This window comes from Syngnathus floridae, chromosome 5, assembly GCF_059516105.1.
Source record: "Syngnathus floridae isolate MCC-2025c chromosome 5, RoL_Sflo_1.0, whole genome shotgun sequence".
Classification (NCBI taxonomy): domain Eukaryota; kingdom Metazoa; phylum Chordata; class Actinopteri; order Syngnathiformes; family Syngnathidae; genus Syngnathus; species Syngnathus floridae.
This window is the reverse complement of record NC_142417.1, coordinates 13,762,120-13,783,710: the sequence shown is the minus strand read 5'-3', so window position 1 is coordinate 13,783,710 and position 21,591 is coordinate 13,762,120. Positions and strand designations below refer to the sequence as shown.

At 40.3% G+C, this 21,591-nt stretch overlaps 2 protein-coding genes across 2 annotated transcripts; both read left to right on the top strand.

Annotated features, from left to right (window-relative positions):
• The first annotated feature begins 362 nt into the window (after positions 1 to 362).
• Positions 363 to 5,081, top strand: neff1 (neuronal intermediate filament family member 1). Its single transcript, XM_088377163.1, has 4 exons — positions 363 to 1,209; positions 2,240 to 2,557; positions 2,705 to 2,829; positions 3,483 to 5,081. Exons 1-4 carry the CDS (start codon positions 466 to 468, stop codon positions 3,805 to 3,807), a joined length of 1,512 nt encoding a protein of 503 aa, XP_088233289.1. The 5' UTR covers positions 363 to 465; the 3' UTR covers positions 3,808 to 5,081.
• Positions 5,082 to 9,023: 3,942 nt separating this feature from the next.
• Positions 9,024 to 21,434, top strand: cds2 (CDP-diacylglycerol synthase (phosphatidate cytidylyltransferase) 2). The gene is made up of 13 exons (XM_088376101.1): positions 9,024 to 9,235; positions 11,845 to 11,996; positions 12,279 to 12,375; positions 12,869 to 12,966; positions 13,761 to 13,900; positions 14,482 to 14,540; positions 15,821 to 15,903; positions 16,081 to 16,168; positions 16,249 to 16,317; positions 16,591 to 16,743; positions 17,660 to 17,779; positions 17,909 to 18,012; positions 18,125 to 21,434. Exons 1-13 carry the CDS (start codon positions 9,164 to 9,166, stop codon positions 18,258 to 18,260), a joined length of 1,371 nt encoding a protein of 456 aa, XP_088232227.1. The 5' UTR covers positions 9,024 to 9,163; the 3' UTR covers positions 18,261 to 21,434.
• Positions 21,435 to 21,591: the final 157 nt, after the last annotated feature.

Sequence of the window (21,591 nt, the reverse complement as noted above, 5' to 3'; positions counted from 1 at the left end):
GGCAGTCCGGGAATATCAAGTGTCCTGGTGGAAATAATAAAATCCTTTATCTTTTCTTTACCACGCTTGTATATAATGACATCTCATCAGCAATCTGCCACTCTGGGGCTTCATCACGTTAAAAGTGAATTATATATTGCTTGTCCAAGGTTTTTATTTTTTGGTCGATGTCATGACATGTCGATACTTGCGTGACTCGACAGCAAAGAGGTGCTGAATGAGTGAATTTTTGTCTCCCTAAAGGGTGGAGGTTCTGTATGGGGTAGCAGGTCCCCTCCCCCTCCGCGGCCCCCGCATCGATCCATCCCAGTCCGTTCTGCGTCAGATGATGCGCAGGCGCCCCTCGCTATAAAAGTACCTGCGCGGAACTCTGTCCCTGCATGCATACCGCGCTTGAGCTCACGTTGTGTCTCCCACTCTCTTGCACTCCACTTTCGCGGCTCACCAGCAAGTGGCTGAATAAGTATGAGTTACTCCAGTGATATGTATAGCAGCAGTTCCTATCGGAAGATTTTCGGTGATGCTCCTCGTGCTGGCCGTGCAGGGATGGGCAGCAGCAGCAGCCCGTCCCGCGTGCACTCCTCGGGGTACCGCAGCCGCATCTACGGCTCCCCCACGGTTATCTCATCCAGCAGCTACCGCAGGACCGCCGCACCCGGTCGCGTCTTCTCGTCCTCCGTGCAGGACTCCATGATGGACCTCAGCCAGTCCACAGCGGTCACTAATGAGCTTAAGATCGTCCGAACGAACGAGAAGGAACAACTGCAGGGGCTCAACGACCGCTTCGTGTCCTTCATTGAGAAGGTGCACAACCTGGAGCAACAGAACAAAGTTCTCGAGGCGGAGGTGACGTTGCTGCGGCAACGCCACAACGAGCCATCGCGCCTCCACGAGCTCTACGAGCAGGAGATCCGCGAGCTCCGCGCGCGTGTCGAGGAGCTGACCCACGAGAAGAGCCAGATGCACCTGGACTGCGTGCAGATGAATGAGGCTCTCGAGCGCCTGCGGGAGAAGCTCGAGGAAGAGACCCGGCTGCGGGAGGAGGCGGAGAACACCTTGAAGGGCTACCGCAAGGACGTGGACGACGCCACCTTGGCGCGCCTGGAGCTCGAGAAGAAAGTGGAGTCACTCCTGGATGAGATCGCCTTCCTCAGGAAAGTTCACGAGGAGGAGTTGCAAGACATGCAGTCATCCCTGCAGGCCACGCAGGTACGCGTCGCCTTACGTATACATACATGCGCCACCACTTTTTATTAGCTGCGTTTGCAAACTTTACGAGCTCGATTGTGCTTGTATCATAACGGCACTGCATCATGTTGCCTAAGGCTACATTATAGGCTAAATTGCAACGTGCTGGGATGTAAATAAAACTACCCACTATTCCTTATAGATTTGACGCAATTTGACTGCATTCGGTCTTTAAGTCATGCCAATTTGCTACTTCAGAACCACGCGTGGTCCCACCCTATTGCAGCAAGCTGTTAGGACCGGTGACAACTTTCAAACAGACACTCGAACAGAATCCAATACAAGATATTTTTTGTTTCTTTTGCAAAGTCCATATGATGATTCATATAAAGGTGAATTAAATATTATTGGGCAATACCGACGCACATTTTAAACCATGATTGTGCAGTATTTACCAGTGAGCATCATTTGAGAGGAGGGGAGGGGAGTCAGAAAGGGGAGGGGAGTTGAAAAATGCGCAGAAATAGCGCATCATCTAAGGGTGTGGTCACCCCAAACCGCAGTAGGTAGGGCAAGCCACCTGCCTTGCACTGGACTTTCTGAATAAAAGGCTAATTTAACAGCAGCATAGTAACAAACAAAAAAACAAAGTTTTACAGCAACAATATTTATTTACATTTCCACTCCAATACTGTATGCAATGACATTTTTGAACAAACAATGACAATTTAAAACTGGTGGTAAAATGTTAATGTTACTGTGGAATCAAGATATAGTGAGATGGTTGGCAGGTAGATTTCTCCACGGTATTGCTACTTCCCTTCAAGCATTTCTTCTGCCATGTAAGCTATTGACGGCACAGCAGAAGCTTGAGTAAGCACCCTCATCAGTCCGCTGCGCTTCAAGTATGCTCAGCACATAGCTCAAATGTGCATTTTGCATTTAGGCGCATCCTGATCATCTTGAGAAACCAATGACACCACCCAAATTACAACGATTAAATCAGGATTTAAAACTCAAATGTAAAACCCTCAATCCCTCTTTTGTCCAGGTGTCAGTGGAGATGGACATGAGCAAACCGGACCTGGCGGCAGCCCTGAAAGACATCAGGGCCCAATATGAGAACCTGTCATGCAGGAACCAGGCCCAGGCAGAGGAATGGTATCGTTCCAAGTTTGCAACGGTGACCGAGGCCGCTGCTCGCAACCAGGATGCCATCAAGCACTCCAAGGAGGAGCTGACCGAGTACCGCAGGCAGGTGCAAGCCCGCACCCTGGAGATTGAGGCCCTTAGGGGCCACAATGAGGCCCTGGAGCGGCAGATTGCTGAGATGGAGGATCGCCATAACAATGAAATTGGTGACATGCAGGTATGTGGGAGAAGGACAAAATCTAAAGCTCAGATTCCAACAAAATTGTACCAAAATACTAAAACTGTACAGGCCAGCTGAACGCAAGTCTCAGCTCCTGTCTGGCTGATTGCAACTTAATTGAGATGTGAATCCATTTGTTTACAGGACACCATCCAGCAGCTGGAAGCTGCACTGCGCAGCACCAAAGGAGAAATGTCCCGTCACCTGCGGGAATATCAGGATCTGCTCAATGTCAAAATGGCACTTGACATTGAAATAGCTGCTTACAGGTTTGCAACATTCCAAACAAGTCATTTATTGTGCAACGATCAATTCAGTTTGAAACAATGCAAAGACATAGTTGACTGTAAAAAAAGACAACTTGTACTCTTGGGAAAGTTGGAACAACTCTAAAATATAAATAGTTGACATTTATGTCAACGATCCTAACGAGCACAAGAAAACCAGCACGCTGTTTGCATCAAAACAATTAGCTGAGTTTTTTTTTTTTTTTTTTTTTACAAGTTGAGGGATAATACAAGGGGAAATTAATTCTGTAAACTATTTTTTAAACTTCAAGTATCGTGTATGTATTTAGTGTAGAGCTTGGTAGATTAAAAAAAAAATTAAGTAAAAATGTTTTTGGCCTGCAACAGTAATTTTAAGTTGACATTTATGACTGACATTTATGGCAACAATGTATTGAAATCTTTAAGTTGGGAATCAATCAAAGAGGAAAGCCAACTTTCACAACAGAAAAATTAAAACATTTAATTGAGTTGGCCATGTGAAAATGTGAATATTTATGATCAGAAGAGATGTCGAGTTGATGTTTTTTTTTTACATGAATCTTGCAACATGACAATTTCGCAGTAATTCAATTTTTGGTCATAGTGGCAAAGGTGCTGATATTAATCCATTGCACTGGTACTCGTGCGTGTAGGAAACTGCTGGAAGGCGAGGAGTGCCGCCTCAGCTCCGTCGGTGGTGCCATGGTGCAGTCCGGCTACCCCGGCTTCTCCTATATGTCCTCCTCTCGCACCTACTCCCTGGGAAGCTACAGGAAGTCCAAGCCAGAGGAAGAGGAAGAGGAGGGAGAAGAAGAGGACAAGGAGGATGAGGACGAGGAGAACGAGGAAGAGGGAGAGGATGAAGATGAGGGAGATGACCAGGAGTCAGGTGATGCTGAGGAGGAGGAGAAGCTGAAAGAGAAGGATGAGAAAGAGAAGAAGAAGGAGAGCCCTGCTGAGAAGACCAGCAAGCACTAAACTCCTTGTGTAGTTTTGCCATCATCAACATCATTTGTCATTGTTCCTGCTTATAAGATATAGTGACCACACTTACACACACACGCACACACGCACACACACACACACGTGTAGAGGTTTGATACTTGTCAAAGATGATTTTCTCTATGAAAGCAACAAATGTGCCAATCATGATCAAGAAGAATAATCAGACCCTGGAAATAACAAACTGCACATACTAGCACGCAAGCTTCAAGACAAAATGCACAAAGTATGACACAAACAGCCAGTCCAACTTTTCCGGTGCTATTAAATTTTGTCAGACAAAAGTTGGCTGACATTCTTTTTGGAAATCATAACAGCACCAGCTCACTGCGTAACATCAGCTTGTCATCCGAGGCTGTAAAGCAGAATGAATTGCTTCCGTTTGACTCCAACCTTGTGTGTCCCACAGTGTGTGAATAATCTTCATCCCTGTCATCAGTGTCCTGTCCTCTTCACATTCTATCCCAAGAAAAAAAAGTCAGCATTCACCATTAACCATTTTTATTTTTGCACTGCAATGTCAAAACGCAGCAATAATTGCAACTCATGAAGTATACATTGATGCAAGTGTTGGCGCAATGTTTTTATTTGCTCGAATGAAGAAATTGATAATGCTGAGCTCTTTCTGTGTGTGCATATTACAAGGCGAAACGGGACAAAAGTGCATACGATTTATCAGGATGTTATTTTGATTTATTTGCTTCCTTCGCTTTTCTCTCCTTGTCAAACCAACATGGCCGTACTTTTGTTGAACGTGGTAGGCAGCTGACAGTGACACTGACAGCCCTCCACCCAGACAGTAAGTGGCAGATGGCTCATGGTTCTATGGTAGCACAAGGGCTATTTTCACCTCAGCCCCATATTGTTATACTACTTTTTGTTTTACTCCCAAGTGTTTGTAATGGCACTGTCCATCATGTCCTACACCCTCACCCTACGTTCTCCTTGACAAATGAATGAAATTATAGGCACAAATGCATGGCCTGACTCTCAGAGCTTGAATCCTGTACTCGTGGTTGGAAATCATGATTTGCTTGTTGTGTGTTCAATTGAACTTGCCTTAACCAAACATCGAAACGCTAAAATACGACACCTCCTACCCGCGTCATACCAAACGTTGGGATAGATAGCAGAGGAGTATAGATACTTCCCTAATTGACCTGTTAGGATATAACAGTGACTGTACATGCTGCTAGCTTATGCAGTTTTGTTTCTCTCAAAGCCAAATAAAGTCATTTATTATCCAAACATGTATTGTGACAGTTTGTCTTGTTATATATATATTATAGCCAACAGTTCCCATTCTCCAAGACTGCTTTTTAACTCAGTTGTTAATCCACGCCTTGCTGGACACATAGTGGTAATTGCTAAGCTATCGCCTCCAAGCGGGCCTGCCTGCCTGTGTCACCCTGAGGCAGCAATCCATGCATCTTTGTTTATGGGGCCAAGCAGAATGATGGCTACTGGCTGTTCGTGACAAGCGGCACCCCATCTCAGTGTCTGCTTGCCTGTTTTCTCTCTGAACTGAGAAATGAGCCTGCCTCAGATGGATTGCAGTTGCAGCTGCCACCAATACCACCGTTGACAACACAATCACGGCCACTGTATGTGTGTGTGTGTGTGTGTGTGTGTGTGTGTGTGTGTATGTGTGTGTGTCTGTGTGTGTGTGTGTAGCACATAAGCAGGAACAACCGGTGTGTGTAAATATCGTTAAGTGAGGGAAAGGGTGGAAAGTCGTTTGATTTACCAGATTCATGGGATGCAAGGGATTGTCCGTTTTTGTTTTTAGTCCTGTACAGTACAAAATTATTGTAAATAAAATAAAATGTTGCTAATCTTTCCTCACTGGTACTTGTGTCTGCCATTTGGGCAAGCCAAAGCTTGCAACTTGAGACTAACCCTGATTCATGGCGATTTTATCCAGTCAAGTGTATTTTCACATCTTTTTTTGTTTTTTTTGCATCATCAAAACACCTGAGGTTTTCCACATTTACAATCAGTCACTTTAGGCCATTTTATTGAAAGTCTCTAAAAGATGATCTGAGCGATTATCCTGTGGTGTCGATTGTGTGAAGAGTGATTTTATCCTTTCTGATGTAAGTCCATCCATCCATCCATCCATCCATCCATCCATCCATCCATCCATCCATCCATCCATCCATCCATCCATCCATCCATCCATCCATCCATCCATCCATCCATCCATCCATCCATCCATCCATCCATCCATCCATCCATCCATCCATCCATCCATCCATCCATCCATCCATCCAAGTACATAAATACAGTAGATAACCGTCAGAGCCGAACCGGTTCAATATTTTTTATTACTAATCCTGACGTGTGTGGTGAACACCAAGTTCAGCAAAACTATGGACACTGTGATTGTGAAATTCAAGCTCAGTTAATTTAGTGTCTTCTAGTTTTACTTCTTTGTATTTTCTGTAATTCAGTTTTATTGTGGAAATTAACTAACCACTTAATTATAATTGCTTAATTGGCTAATTGCTTAATTGACTAATTGAGTAATTAATCTCCACAGTTAATTATTTAAGGATTTGATATACGTAGATATATTATATAAGATATATAAGATATATAAGTTATAATTAATATAATACTATAAATAATATGATCACTTTAAATTGTAGCAGCCAGTGTGGTTTGCTAGCCTTACACCACTTTTTCCAAATTTAAAGAGTGCTTTATCATTTTCAGGTAGTATTTCCAAGACATTCAAAAGTCGGCAAAGATTTTATGTTCAATGATTCCCAGACTCTGCTATCAGTGCATCTGGTTACTTTGGCAGAATTAATGCGTGTAAATTGAAAAAAGCACAAGTCCAGGTTACACTTTTTGCATGGGCATACACTTTTAGTTGTCATTATGTTTCATTGTATTAGTTTTAATGACGTCATTTGGTATTTTTCGAAGTTGTCATGAATGCAGACCATTAGAGTTTCATCTATTTTGAGACAGCACTAAATCTTCCAAGTTCCTATTTCAGAATGATGAATGTTCCACCTTCCTTGCGTGACACATCAGGAGGTGAGGATATAGACATGGACAGTGTCAGGGAGCCGATATATTGCAAATTCAGGGTCCGATTAATGCCATGACGTAGGCATGTCGTGCGTTGCTTGCTAAAGCATCGCCCTTGATCTGGTGCTACTGTTCGTGTGCTACAGTCAGCAGATTTGTTGTGGGGATGCATTTGCAATTGTCCTCTTTGATATCTTGAGATTCTTTTGGATTAAACAGTACTGTACAGTAAACGGTACTGGATTAAACAGTACATAACAGACTGTACAATTTAATAACATGCCTCATTTTATTTTTACTGATTACATATTCATATAGTAAGTGACTGAAACTTCTACCAAAGACAAATGTCACAAGTGACCTTGTGTTCTGTGCTGATTTATAAATGGACATTTGGGTGCCTGTCTTTAGAACATTCTACAGGGAAGCTTTACAGCAGTCCAAGTTTTCTAAAAACAAACAAAATCAAACAAAAACAAACAAACAAACAAACAAACAAACAAACAAACATTAAAGTTATCGGTTTGTTAATAGTAGCTTATTATTCTATTCAAGTGTCATCTCCCATCTCTGCCCCAACACCCCTTCATCCTTCTGTGTGTCTCCCTCGCTCTCGCCTTCTACCTCTACTGCTATATATAGATTTCTGCATTGCAGATATCCCATGGCCCTGAAGAATTGGAGGAGCTTCTAAAGAGCCCCCGTCAAAAATGTACTGTTTTTGTAACCCATTGTGCAAAGGTAGGATTTCACTAGTCTGGGGTGCACAGAAGACTGAGTATGACTCTGCAGTTTGCCCACTACGTCACACTGCAGTGAGGATGAGATTCCACACACCCACTGCAGTTGTAATCAAAGTGTGTGTGTGCGTGTGTGTGTCTGTGTGTGTGTACTTTGGCGACTGAATAGCTTTGATTGGATGGGGGAAAGTTATTACTTTTTAATATTAATAATATGTATCAATATATATATTCTCATGTATATAATATGTATTAATATATATATAATATGCATTTTTTTTCCTTTTTAACTCGTAATTCACAACTGAAATTATTCATGTTCGTAATGTTTGTAGTCGCCCACCCCCTGGATAGCTATCATCACACAGACTACAAACCAAGTTAACAACCTGCTTTGGGGTGTCAGATAATATCGAACCGTTGAATCTACGGTGTCCTCCTTCCCATTTCTGTTTTAACGAGCAATTAAGTATTTATGACTGCTGACACGTGCCTGTAAACACCACAACACAAACGCTTGCGGCACTCAATGGACTGTTACTGCCACTTCGTGGTTGAAATGAAAACTACATTAGGACGTATTGTTTTAATCATTCTAAACCACTACCTACCTACCTACCTACCTACCTACCTACCTACCTACCTACCTACCTACCTACCTACCTACCTACCTACCTACCTACCTACCTACCTACCTACCTACCTACCTACCTACCTACCTACCTACCTACCTACCTACCTACCTACCTACCTACCTGCCTGCCTGCCTGCCTGCCTGCCTACCTACCTACCTACCTACCTACCTACCTACCTACCTGCCTGCCTGCCTGCCTGCCTGCCTGCCTGCCTGCCTGCCTACCTGCCTGCCTGCCTGCCTGCCTGCCTGCCTGCCTGCCTGCCTGCCTGCCTGCCTACCTACCTACCTACCTACCTACCTACCTACCTACCTACCTACCTACCTACCTACCTACATGCCGCAAAACATCTTACCCTATAAAATTGATTATAAATAAGTTGCAACCATGGGCAGCATAATGTACACACTACTACAGTAGTCTATTATGTCTTCTGTGACATCACTCGCAGGCGCTATTATAAAGTTAGCGACATCGTGGCATATGCCCCCTAAAACTATCTTGAAAATAAAAGAATATTATTAAAAAAATATATAAAAAAAAATACACAATATTTTCAATCTATTTAGCATTCATGTTTTTTTATATGGGAAGAGATTCAAACCAACGTCATAACTGTGAGACAGATGTGCCAACCCCATTAAAGTGCCCAGCAAGAATTATTTTACTTTTAAAATTAAATATTTCTTATTTTATCCACGGATTGTCTGAAACATTTTCCGAAAGGTCTTGGCCCACAATAACAGAATCAGACATTTATTTTGAAAAGCGGAATTGATATTCCATTTCTCCTCCCACTTAACTCGGCGGGGTTTTAATGTCAACTAAAATCGTGTAGAATTTTAATCAGAGGACAGCCAATTGTCACCGAACCACAGGACCTTCGCTCCTATCGTTCGGCCGTGGTTTGCAAAGATGACAGAACTAAGGCAGCGTGGAGCCAAAGATACCGAGGCGACGTTAGAACATCAACCGTCCGAGGACAAGGTAACGTTAGCTTGGAAAAGCTCCTGCCATTTCAATGTGATGCTAACGCGACTTAGCCATCCAGCTAACTCATTACGGACTGCTCACGTTAGTATAGAAATTTGTGTGTAAATCGATGATCCCTTAAAACGTGAAAAGGGTGTTTTATTAAAATAATTATCTTCAGGCACTGTTGCTTTTTTTAGAAGGGGGGGGGGGGCGGCGATCTTGAGCATATTCATTATTCTGCTTTCGTCATCCAACAACAGACGGCAAATTCTTAAACCAAAACATTACACATTAAAAACAAACACCTTCTCCTGATGGAGATGAAGTGATCAGAGAAACTATGCATGGTCTATTCTGCATGTCAGATGTTCGCCCGTCATGCATAAAGGTGGCGGTGATGTTTTTCTTAGATGTATTTTAAATTTTGCGTCCACTGGAACGAATAGATAAATTATTACGAGACGCTTGTGGAGGGCGCTGATAGGTTTGCCTTCCAATCGTAGATTGACTGCTGCGGCACAACGTTGTAATTCAGCTCGTGTTCTTGTACACAGGAAGGAAATAGGTTTTGCTGTTGCTGTTGTTGATGCTGGAGGGGGCGTGGTGAAGCGATGGAGCTCAGCTACTATAGCCTGTCAAATGTTTAAGTGAATGCTCAGCAAGGGTCATGGGTGTGTTGCAACCTATCCAAGCAGTCAAATTCCGATAAAACCATAATGTGAAATATATATATTCTTTTGCAAAACGTATATTGCATAGGCTAATATCGCGATATCAATATATTGTGCAGCCCTACAGTGAATCTAGTGACACCTTTGTTTGTCATCTCACCTTGGTGACATCTTGATGTGGAAAGTTTGCACTAATGTGCCAACGTCTGCCAAAAATCTGTGACTCATGCTCCTACAGATTAACTTCAAATATGTGGGATGATCCTCATATTTCAATAAACACTGGTGTGAAGCGGACCCACTTGTATTTTCTGTGGAGTAGGTTTAACCAGGTGTTATTCCTGATGGTGAAACAATGCTGCTAGATTTTAAGGGAATTTAGAGAAACCAAATCCAGAATAGTATGAGTACTATGACTGTGTCCTAGTAATTATTGAGTATTGCATTTTCAAGTGGATAAACTGTTTTGGATTCATTGTATCTGAATCATAGTTCATGATTGTAAATCTCATTGCGAAGGTAGCTGTGATAGATTTAGTTTGGGTTTTAATAAAATGTCCTACTGGCCTCTGAGAATCGTGGTCAGTCATAGATTGTAATTTTTGATTGATTTCAAGTATGTGGTCAACTTTTTTTCATTTCAAATAAGATGATATCACATTTTTAATAGCTGATATGTTCTCAACTTAAAACTGAATCACAAGCCTAATTTCCAATTGTTTTATTTATGAAGGGCCTACGGTATGTTTGTTTTGCATCTAAGAGATTGCATCAGTAAATAATGTTTTTTTTTCATCTTGGGTAGTAAATTTGACATTTTATAAACAGTAGTTCCTTGTGGTCTAACAGGAATAATGAAGCAGGACTACTGGGGGATGTTTATGTGAGACGGGAGGCTATTTTTAACTCAAGCATCCGGAAAAGAATATTGTCTCCATGGGAACCACCAGCTGTGCAGTGGTTGCTTATGTGTGTGTGTGTGTGTGTGTGTGTGTGTGTGTGTGTGTGTGTGTGTGTGTGCGCGCGCGTGTAATTCTCCATATTGAGAGAATTTATCATTATTAATTTTATTCCAATTGTATCAATGTGATGTAAATGGGTGTTGGGTTTTCCGACATTAGTTCTCTTGCCTATCTTGCCTTCTATGTTGCTAGTTATGCAGCATACTGTCAGTCGACCATCTGCTCTTTGGGTACGACTTCAAGCCTAATTTGGTCACCGCAGCAGAGGGGTTAGTCAGAGTGTGAACTCTGTGTCACACATGATCGTTCAACTGGAGAGCGAGCATGATCAGTGAGTTTAGAAGGCATTCCTAAGCAGCTTGCTCAAACGTAGCATGTAGTTCTAGTTTCTTTTCCAAACTAAATCGTCACAAAAGTGAATACACATCAATAATATACTTTCTACCATTTCATGGAAGATTATTTATTTGTTCTATGTCACTACAAGTTGCTGGCATAGATAGATTTATTTGTGATAACTAAATAAGGCGAGCTTCACACTGCAGGGTTTGATGCACAATTTTTTTTTGTTGCTAAATGTGATCTTTTTATGTACTTGTTCACATTGCAAATATAAAAGCGACTTCTTATGTGAATGCAACGTGTCCGTGACGTGACATGCATGTGCAGAAAACACGGCGTTGAGTGACGTGCCCCCCCCCCAAAAATGACATCATGTGATGCAGTGTTAACGGGAGTGTAGGTGATTATTTGATCATCTCATAGAGGAGGAGGTAGAAATAATTTCACTTTCGCTAATTTTGCTTGATTTGACTTTTTAAAAAAAATAATTTTAGTACTGCGTAGCTGTGATATTGGGGCAATGCTGCTGCCCCGCATTTGTCAGTCAACTTACAACTTAGTGAAACAGTAATTCAAATTTTGAGGTTCAGCAGGCATACATAGTATGGCACCGTTTAATTGCTTTTCTTGCATGTTTGCATTTTAGGCTTCAGACAATGAGCTGAGGTCAGAAAAAGATGGTGGGACAGACAGCGACCTCAAAATGGACTCAGGGGACACGGGGGTTCCTGAGGTGCCAGTGCCACCTGATGACACACCAGAAGTGTTGAATAAAGCCTTGTCTGGACTGTCCTCAAGGTGAATCTTTGTATCTACAGTGTGGGCCATTTATATGGATACACCTTAATAAAATGGGAATGGTTGGTGATATTAACAACAAATAACAATTAAAAAACAAAAGTTCGATCCAAAATGGCTGACTTCAAAATAACCGCCATGGTCACCACCCGTCTTGAACCCCCCCCCCTAAACTAATGTTTAGTTTAGCCTCATCCAAGCAGAGTCTACAGGAGAAGGGTCAAATCTCTTCCATCCTTAATTCAGGGAGCAAAATAGTATTAACGTTTTTATCTCCTGTAGATGGAAAAACTGGTGGGTTCGAGGGATCCTTACACTTGCCATGATTTCCTTCTTCTTCTTCATCATCTACCTAGGCCCCATGGTGCTAATGATGATTGTGAGTATGGCCAGCAGCAAGTGGCATGGCAATAACATTATGGGAGCTACTGTAAGATGTATATATGTATGTCTTTGGCTACTGTGCATCACATTTTCTTTGTGCATACAGTACATCAAACAACAATATAATTGTTACACTTTTTGCACCCATTTTTGGTCAGCTGGATTCAAAGATCTTAAAAGGAAATCTCCCACAATTTTTGTTAGCAAATCTGTATAAATCTGTGTTAGTGAACATTTCATCTTCGTCCAGATAATCCATCCCTTCCTCACCAAAAATGGGATTAAAAACGAGCGTTATGGTTTTATAATTTTTTTTGCCCAGTTATGTCCATGCTTATGACTGGCTGGATTTACGCAATTGGATTAGTTCCCATTAATTCCATTTTAAATGGCTATATCCAATTGTAGACTTTAAACAATTTAGAACGCTTCATTAATGTAGGTTTCCTTGCTCCTCCTCCCTTGTAATGGCACATTTTCTTGCATAGGTCCTGTGTGTTCAGATCAAATGCTTCCAGGAAATCATCACCATTGGTTACAGCGTTTACCACTCGTATCATCTGCCGTGGTTCAGGACACTGAGTTGGTGAGGACCTACACATATCAAATGAAACATTTTGAATCATGAAAATGACATTTATTTTCTTATCATATTGTCTCACATTTTGTTTATTTTATTGCAGATTTGCTGAGGTTTGTTGTCCGAACAGTCCAAAACTCTTAGAGTAGGGATAGATTTGAAATGATTCTAGACTGTACTATAATACGTCAGATTTGTAGTCCGTGATGTTCATCCTTTGAGTCATAGGAGATATTAGTCCTTGTCATTTCATGAGCAATGCAAATTACTTACATTAGCTTAGAAAAATAATTCATACTCCTTGACCCTTTTATGAGCTTAGAAACTTGAATGTGATTTCTTGAGATTTCATGTAGCCAAGAGAAAATAGTATGGTGTCAAAATGATCAACCATTTTCCAAATTGCTATTTGTATGGTGGAAAATGTGCACCACTCATGAACCTCAACACAGAATTCCCAGCATCGTGGAAGCTGTTCAGAGTTGATCAAATGATAAATTGAAGTGAACAATTTTGAAAGAAAAACTGTTACAAAAGACTTCAGACTGGGAAAGAGTTTTATTTAATCTTAAAGAGAGATAATTAACTAATTGACTGGTTTAGAGCCTAAACTGTTTTTGCGGAGAAATTAATCAACAGCAAATTGGTGAAGGTTTTCAGATGACATCTTTCCCTCCTGAATCCCAACGTTTTTATTTCTGCAGGCATGACGTTTTGTTGTTAATTTTTCCGGACAAAGTCATTGCATGTTGCTGTCATGAAAGTGTGGGAGATTAGTGTGACAACACTCTTCCCGACAGGTACTTCCTGCTCTGCGTTAATTACTTCTTCTATGGTGAGACCGTCACAGATTACTTCTTCACACTTGTGCAAAGGGAAGAGCCACTTCGCATCCTCAGCAAATATCATCGCTTTATATCCTTTGCCCTCTACCTCACAGGTACAACACTTGACACACACACACACATCATTTACAATACCTACTCAAGATATTTGACTCATCCTTTTTGTTGCTGGTGATCTACATACCGTGATGATTTAGGCCTGCCCGGTTTTGTATTTAGTTATCGCCAACAGACAAGTATAGTTTTGGACTCTAATTTGCTGTTCTTTTTTCTTATAGTTTTGTAAAGTATAGTGTGAAGAAGGTACCACATAGACCATAGATTCCAATTTTAAAGAATGCCCAAAGTAGACACTTGTGTTGGATAAATTGTAAAGTCTTGGGTTTGTTTTCGCTTCAGATATAAAGACTTTGAGGCTAAGAAAGAAAGAGAACCATAGAAGCAAGGCAATTTTTGATAAGAGCTGATAACAGACAAGTGATTTGTAGCTCCAATTTATGACTGATTACAAGGTCACAGTCTCCTCTGTCGTGCAGACTATCAAGAGAAAGTAGCTACCTTGAGACACTCTGCTGCATAGCAACATTAGTTTTTAGCCAAGGTCAGACTAGAATTCATCCAATTGTCAAGAGAACCTTGATTCCAGCTCTAATTGACAACTATGTTCTCGCTTCAGGTTTCTGCATGTTTGTGCTGAGTTTGGTAAAGAAGCACTACCGCCTTCAGTTCTACATGGTAAGTAGCATCCGGACTCTTTTTAGCCTGCGTCTACCCTTAAGGGACGCTGAGTTATTCATGAGAAGGAATCAATTTCTCTAGCTGCGGCCTAGAAATCATTGGCCGGTTGTCATCTTGGCTGAAAACAAAACTGCCTATCCTCAGCAACACTGTTTAGCTGTTTCCATCATTTCTTGAGATAGTTGATGTGGAATGTCATCCGCCGTCTCTCTAGCTCTTGCACTTTGGTGAAACAATCAACAACACTTCCAGCTGTCCATTCTTGATTTAACATTAAACTTTTTTCTTTATCTTGCTTAAATCATCGTGTATGTCCAATAACATGGCTGTCATACCTTTTCTGATATTTGACAGCTGTTCTGAATGATTCTATCAAACATTAAAACTAGTATTGGATTCCCTGCGGCCATCAGCCTACTGTTTGACTTCTTTATCCTCGCCGCTCCACTCCCCCCATCCAGCCTTAAATCACACACTGTTACCGTCGTGACCTCGGAGAGAGTCAGAAAATAGAGACATCCTGTTCAAAACAACTGCAGCCTTGCAACAATACTCGATTATTTTGCACATCACTCTACACACTCTGAGAATTGTTTGTTTAGAGCAGGGGTGTCAAACTAATTTTTCTGGCGGGCCGCATTGTAGTCATAGCTTCTTTCGGAGGGCCATTATGACTGTCAACCCAAATAAATGAATGTGCACCTCATATTATATACAGTAAAAGCTACAAAACAAACTGACAAATAACTCGTTTTCAAATCATACGAGTAAAAACTGATCAAATATATAAAAAAAAAAAGATATTATTAAAAGTGAAGACAATTTGCAATTCTAGTAATGACACGAATTTGATGCACAATTTGTCTTTGCGGGCCACATAAAATGATGTGACGGGCTGTATCTGTCCCCCGGGCCTTGAGTTTGACACCTGTGTTTTAGAGAGTTGAAAATGTAGCAGGGTCATTTTATCTGAGAAACCTTAATGCATAAATTACTAAAAAAACAACTCTGGGTTGGAGGCAATTCATCAGATTAAATTATATTGTGCAGTATTTTACTTATAATTTGGATATATTGTAGAACCATAAATCCTAATCTTGAAAAACGAGTGTTGTGCACATTTTGTCAAACACAGATACTATACTATACTATACTATACTATACTATACTATACTATACTATACTATACTATACTATACTATACTATACTATACTATACTATACTATACTATACTATACTGATTGTCACAAACTTCTTCATTTTCCTTTTCCCTTAGTTTGGGTGGACTCATGTGACTTTGCTGATTGTAGTGACGCAGTCTCACCTCATCATTCACAACTTGTTTGAAGGGATGATCTGGTATGTAAGCACAAGCAGACTGCCTGAAACTAGCTGAAAATGTAACACTGGAAGATGTTTGTTTTGAATGTGCATCAATCAGAATCACAATAACATGTTGACATGAGGAACAAAAATGTTTGCATGATTTAAACCAAAATTGATTTTCCTGCATTGTTTTTTTTTTTTTGTCAATAGGTTTATTGTTCCAATATCCTGTGTGATCTGTAATGATATTATGGCCTACATGTTTGGGTTCTTCTTTGGCCGCACCCCTCTCATTAAGGTTGGTCCATTTAGCACATTATAAATACCTTCTTTTCTGTATCAATTTTACATGTGAGCTTTTCTACATGTCCCATACAGCTGTCACCAAAGAAGACGTGGGAGGGATTCATCGGTGGATTCTTCGCTACCATTTTGTTTGGCATCATGGTGACTTTTTTTACACTGGAAATAACCGTCTAATTCTCGTGTGTGTGTGTGTGTCTGTGTGAAGTCAAACAAATTGGATCTATTATTTTCAGGAATTCCTATTGAGAAAGTATAATTTTTCCAGAAAGCAGGCCACAATGGCTGATCCAAATTATCACTACACATGAAATTGTTTTAATGGGTCAGAGAATAGCTGCTTTTTCAAATCATTCAAAGTGAAAACATGGCTTCACATTGTAACAAAGTAACCTGGAACTTTGATTTCCTTTGCAGCTCTCCTATGTGATGGCTGGCTACCGCTACTTTGTATGTCCAGTTGAGTTCAACAATGATTCCAACAGTTTCCAAGTAGACTGCGAACCGCCGGAGCTTTTCCAGCTTCAGGACTACACCCTTCCGAGCATCCTAGAGTCTGTCACTGGATGGGTGAGTCCACAACAAATCACATGGGTAATTGAACAGAGTCAAAGGTTTCAAGCAGCATACCCTCAGACTTGGATGGGCAAGTTCTGATACAAAAGCACTGCAGCACTTTGACGACTTGACTTTATGTGCCCTGACTTCCAAATTTTTCTTAATTATGAGCTGTCAGTTTGATTGCTTTGCATTGTGATCATCTGGTACGTGCACACTCAAGTCAGGTGGAAAAAACAGAGTGATTAAAAGGTAACGTAATGCCGTCACTTGTGGGCAAGTAGAGACTATGTGCTTTCAGCCATTTATCGAATAGGGCAAGCGGTGAAACACGCAAATCCAACATTTGAAGCTGCTGTCAGTCCACATCCCATGCCCAAATGCTTACACGCATAATAACGCACCTAAGACCTGGTACACACACACACACACACACACACACACACACACACACACTCACAAAGAGTGGACTGCTTTTGTCCTGATTTTGCTTCATCCCAACTAAGAATGACAAATGCCAGACTATGTTTGGATTATACTTTGGTCTGAGATGTGTTAAGAGTGAATATGTCCCGAGAATAGTGTTCAAAATGTGTCAGCCAACAAACTTCAATGTGTTCAATGTGCTGGGAGAGCTCATTACTCTGAATTCTGATGTGAATGGATTGCAGCCAATTAAAGAAGCCTATACAAATAGGCCACATTTTATTGTTCTATTTAAAAAAAAAAAAAAAAATTAAGACCGTAACAAAAATATTGGTGCATTTTCAGAGGCTGGAAATGGGCTACAGGCATATATCAATTTGTCCCCAGTGAAGAAAGATGATTTGATGTAGGAGTACATTGAGTTAGTCACAAAACGGATAGTCTTTGGGGTTGTCGCCTCGGTGACTGTTTCCAGCTAATCTTGTCCCGCTTGTGTCTGCAGACCACAGTTCGTCTCTATCCATTCCAGATCCACAGCATCGCTCTGTCCACTTTTGCCTCCATTGTCGGACCCTTTGGTGGCTTCTTTGCCAGCGGCTTTAAGAGGGCCTTTAAGATAAAGGTACGGGACTACCTTTGCATGGCCTGGGCTTGGCTCATCAAATATTCTGCTGACATTTTAGTTGCACATGCAACTTGTGGACACTATTGTGCCAAAGCAAAGTGCAATATTAAATGCCTTTTTTTCCAGGATTTTGCCAACACTATTCCAGGACACGGTGGTATAATGGACCGATTTGACTGCCAGTACCTCATGGCCACATTTGTCAATGTCTACATTGCTAGTTTTATCAGGTAAATATAATAAACAATTTGTCTGGGACTGAGGTGGTGAAAAATAAGATGATTGCATGTGTTTTTTCACAAAGTGTTTATTTTTCATTGGAATGATCCTACTTTGTCTCAGGGGCCCCAACCCTACCAAGGTCATTCAGCAGCTTCTGGCCCTCCGTGCCGACCAGCAGCTCTTCATCTTCAGTTCTCTGAAGGCTCACCTAACAGAGAAGGGCTTACTTCCCGCGGTGGAGGAGGCGGCCGCCTAGAGTGTTGGTTTGCGGCAAAGTGAGGCATCTGGAGGTGGTCCTGCTGTGGGAGACTCGCAGTGCTTTTCTGTGAGCATAAAAAAAGGAAAATCAACAAAAAGAAAAAGTCGCCCTGGGGTCATTCCATTTCATTTGGGTATGAGTTGCGTGCGCTTCCATGCTGTACGTGAATCACGGCACATGAGTATTTCTAGGTTCAAGTACTGACTACCTTTTCATTTAAGCCTTTCAGTCTGTCTGTTCTACTTTTGCACCTATACACGATACTCTCTTTTTACCCTAATTTTGTGTGGGTATTTTACTGTTCATTTTTTTAATGCACTGCTCGCAAATGTGCAACTCACTGTATTGTTACCCTTCCTATTGAGTTGTTTTGGAGTGATATAGTTATTTATAGTTTTTTTAATATAGCAGTGCTGTTGAACTACACTGAAAAGAAAAATGGTGTGTTGAATTTACACAATTTTATTTTGGCGGTTGCACAAAAAAATCATCTGGAGTGGATCCAGATATATTTCCTTGTACTTCCACTCAGTCCCTTTGAACGTGTAAACAACTTAGATTTACAATAGATTATTATTTTCCTTTTCTTGCTCACAAATTTTAATATTTCATATAAAATATATTTAGGTTGAACTATACATGTGTTTGAAAACCATATCTGGATCCACACATTTTTATTTTGTGCAATCACTTGACCACATAAAATTGTGTAAATTAGAGGAAAACGTTTTATAGAGTACAAACCCCAATTCCAATGAAGTTTACTTGTCCAAAATGTAAATAAAAACAAAATACAATGATTTGCAAATAATTTTCACCCTATTTTGAGCCTGAACCCATCTTTGGGTGTTGTTAGACAGCCATGTTGGTTTTGAATGTGGTGCCACCTGAGGGGCTGAAGTTCACAATGTTGCTTTTTGGCCTTGCTCCTTACGTACAGAGATTTGTCAGAACTGTTGGGCTATTTGCTCACACAGTTTTGAGCAACTGACCCTTTTGGTATTGTAAAAAAAAATATAAATATATATTATACATATAGTTTATTATTGAACATCAAATATGTTGCTTTTGAAGTGTATACAATTGAATATAACATTTAAAAAAGGATTTGCAAATCATTGTATTATTTTCATGCCCCAACTTCCATCGGAAACTATATTAACCGGATGAACACAACCATCTTGGTTTTTGATTTTTTTTTTTACACATTCAAGATTTGTTGTGCTGGTAATTTTATCTGTGAAGTCAACATGATGTTACACTGACTGCCACATGTAATACTGATGATTCCTCGCAATGACACAAAGGGAACGTTCTTTGTGTCTTTTCATCACTGCCATTGGCTGCTTTTGCCTGTTACGAGCCATTTGCTGCGAACTCCAGTGCAGATATCGAGAACTTGACACTAGTGAAGGTTTTCAACTTTTAATCGGTGCGATACACAAGCAGTCAAGGTTCATTACCATTCAATAAAAGCTGAACGGTGAAAGAATTATGTTGAATGTTAAAACTGAGTATTATTTTACAGTTTTAAACATTCCCCAACAGTTTTATATGTTGGGGTTCCTACTGCCACTCCAATTATGTTTGTGGAAAAACAGAATATTTTTATACTTGCTATCTTTCTGAGATTTGACCATTGATAAAGCATTATGGCGAATAACTCAAAAATACAATCTAATTGGAAACCTAGTATCGTATTCAATTTATGTCATTCAATTCATCCAGCAAAAAAGTATATCAAGTAATTATGTGTTTATAATACTTTATTGATCTTTAGAAAGGTTCTGTACATAAGTGTGGGTTAAGGTCCACAAGTGGATTTCACATTGGCAATATAAATGTGGTGGTGAGGTGTGTTCAGGCTTTAATGACAACATTCCAGGTCAAAGTGATGAATCAGTGGTGGTGCAGCAATTGACAGACAGGCAATGTTCAACATGATCATGTTCATCATTGAAGCTAAAGATGAACCTTTCCAGTTCTTATTCACATCACGCTCAATTATGTTTGTCCATTTGTTCTCGACATGCTGTGTTTAAGAACACTTGCTGAGGTAGACTTATGCTGAATCGGTTTATTCACTTTGTACCAGATAGAAATGTAGCAGGAACATGCAGGTCACTTTTTGGTCCCGTTTTCCTTATGCCACTCAATGACCATCTCATTGTGCAGTCAACCTTTTCAGCACATAACCCACACAAAAAAAAATCAGTCACATCCTTATTGTGATGTTCTCCAAGACATGCTTTAAATTCAGGCTCAAGTATTTTTTTTCTCTTGCGATACATTGAAACTAGGCAGGATAAATGTTTTTTATTTCTTGAAATGTAAGTCAATAATTAATCATTCATAATTTCCATTGGACAACCATCTATCTGTAAGTGTAAGTTTATCCATAAAGTATTTATTTGCGCAAATCAGCTCACCTCAAAATGATATTATCCCTATAAGATTTTAAAGCTATTTTTGGTGTGCTTTAGTATTTTGTATACCCTAAGGGAATATTTCAAGCTGTTCTTTACTTAAGGAATGGCTATTGCGATAGCAGAGAAGCTGGCTTTCTTGCGATGAGCTGTTTGTTGACTTGGCTCTTCTGTGCTCTTGTTGTTGCAATGCAGTTAGAAACTACATAAATACTACTGTGGTGTCCTTTCATCGGTACTTTAAGATTATAGTTGCTATTTATTATTAGTAGTCCTGTACAACATTTGTGTCTGTAATGTTATTTTTCTGAAGCTCTGTCTTTGTTAGAGGCGGCCACTAGAGGGGGAAAGGACTCCCGAGGTTTAGAAGAAGCATTTGACTAAACAATGACAATTAAATAATTATACAGACCTATAAAGACTTTAATATAACTAGATTCAATTAGGATAAATTATTCGTGTGGCATCAAAAAGCCATTGTGGACCATAATAATCATTCTGCCAAACAGGACCTTTTCAAGAATGTATTAAAAGTGGTGCAACATTTTTTAACCTCAGTTTGTTCACTCGCCTTCGATGAAATTTTATTTTGTGGTTCTCCTATAAATCAGTTATCAGAGTTATATTACTCTTAGATGGTGGGGTGCTTTGTGTTGTATATTTGTCTATAGAAAGAAATGTACTCTTTATGCTAAAATGTACTTTCCCTTGTCGGAAAATAAAGAGAAACAAAAACTATTGGCCATCCGGTTTCTCTTCCTTTGTGTTATCACTTCCCTGCCGGATTATACAGCACTGTATCTGATGATAATTGATATTGCAATGTTGAATTGCATCTTATAGATAAGTCACTCGCATTCTGATTCTGATATAGTATGACGTGTTCAGCAACATGATAAATG

What these genes read in the sequence shown, in the direction of transcription:
- cds2 (XM_088376101.1), top strand. Translation starts at nt 9,164, where the DNA reads ATGACAGAACTAAGGCAGCGTGGAGCCAAAGATACCGAGGCGACGTTA. An exon ending in CCATTTTGTTTGGCATCATG is followed by an intron (nt 16,318 to 16,590) that starts GTGACTTTTTTT and finishes TTTCCTTTGCAG; the next exon opens with CTCTCCTATGTGATGGCTGG. An exon ending in AGAGGGCCTTTAAGATAAAG is followed by an intron (nt 17,780 to 17,908) that starts GTACGGGACTAC and finishes CTTTTTTTCCAG; the next exon opens with GATTTTGCCAACACTATTCC.
- neff1 (XM_088377163.1), top strand. Translation starts at nt 466, where the DNA reads ATGAGTTACTCCAGTGATATGTATAGCAGCAGTTCCTATCGGAAGATT. An exon ending in ATGAAATTGGTGACATGCAG is followed by an intron (nt 2,558 to 2,704) that starts GTATGTGGGAGA and finishes ATTTGTTTACAG; the next exon opens with GACACCATCCAGCAGCTGGA. An exon ending in ATTGAAATAGCTGCTTACAG is followed by an intron (nt 2,830 to 3,482) that starts GTTTGCAACATT and finishes TCGTGCGTGTAG; the next exon opens with GAAACTGCTGGAAGGCGAGG.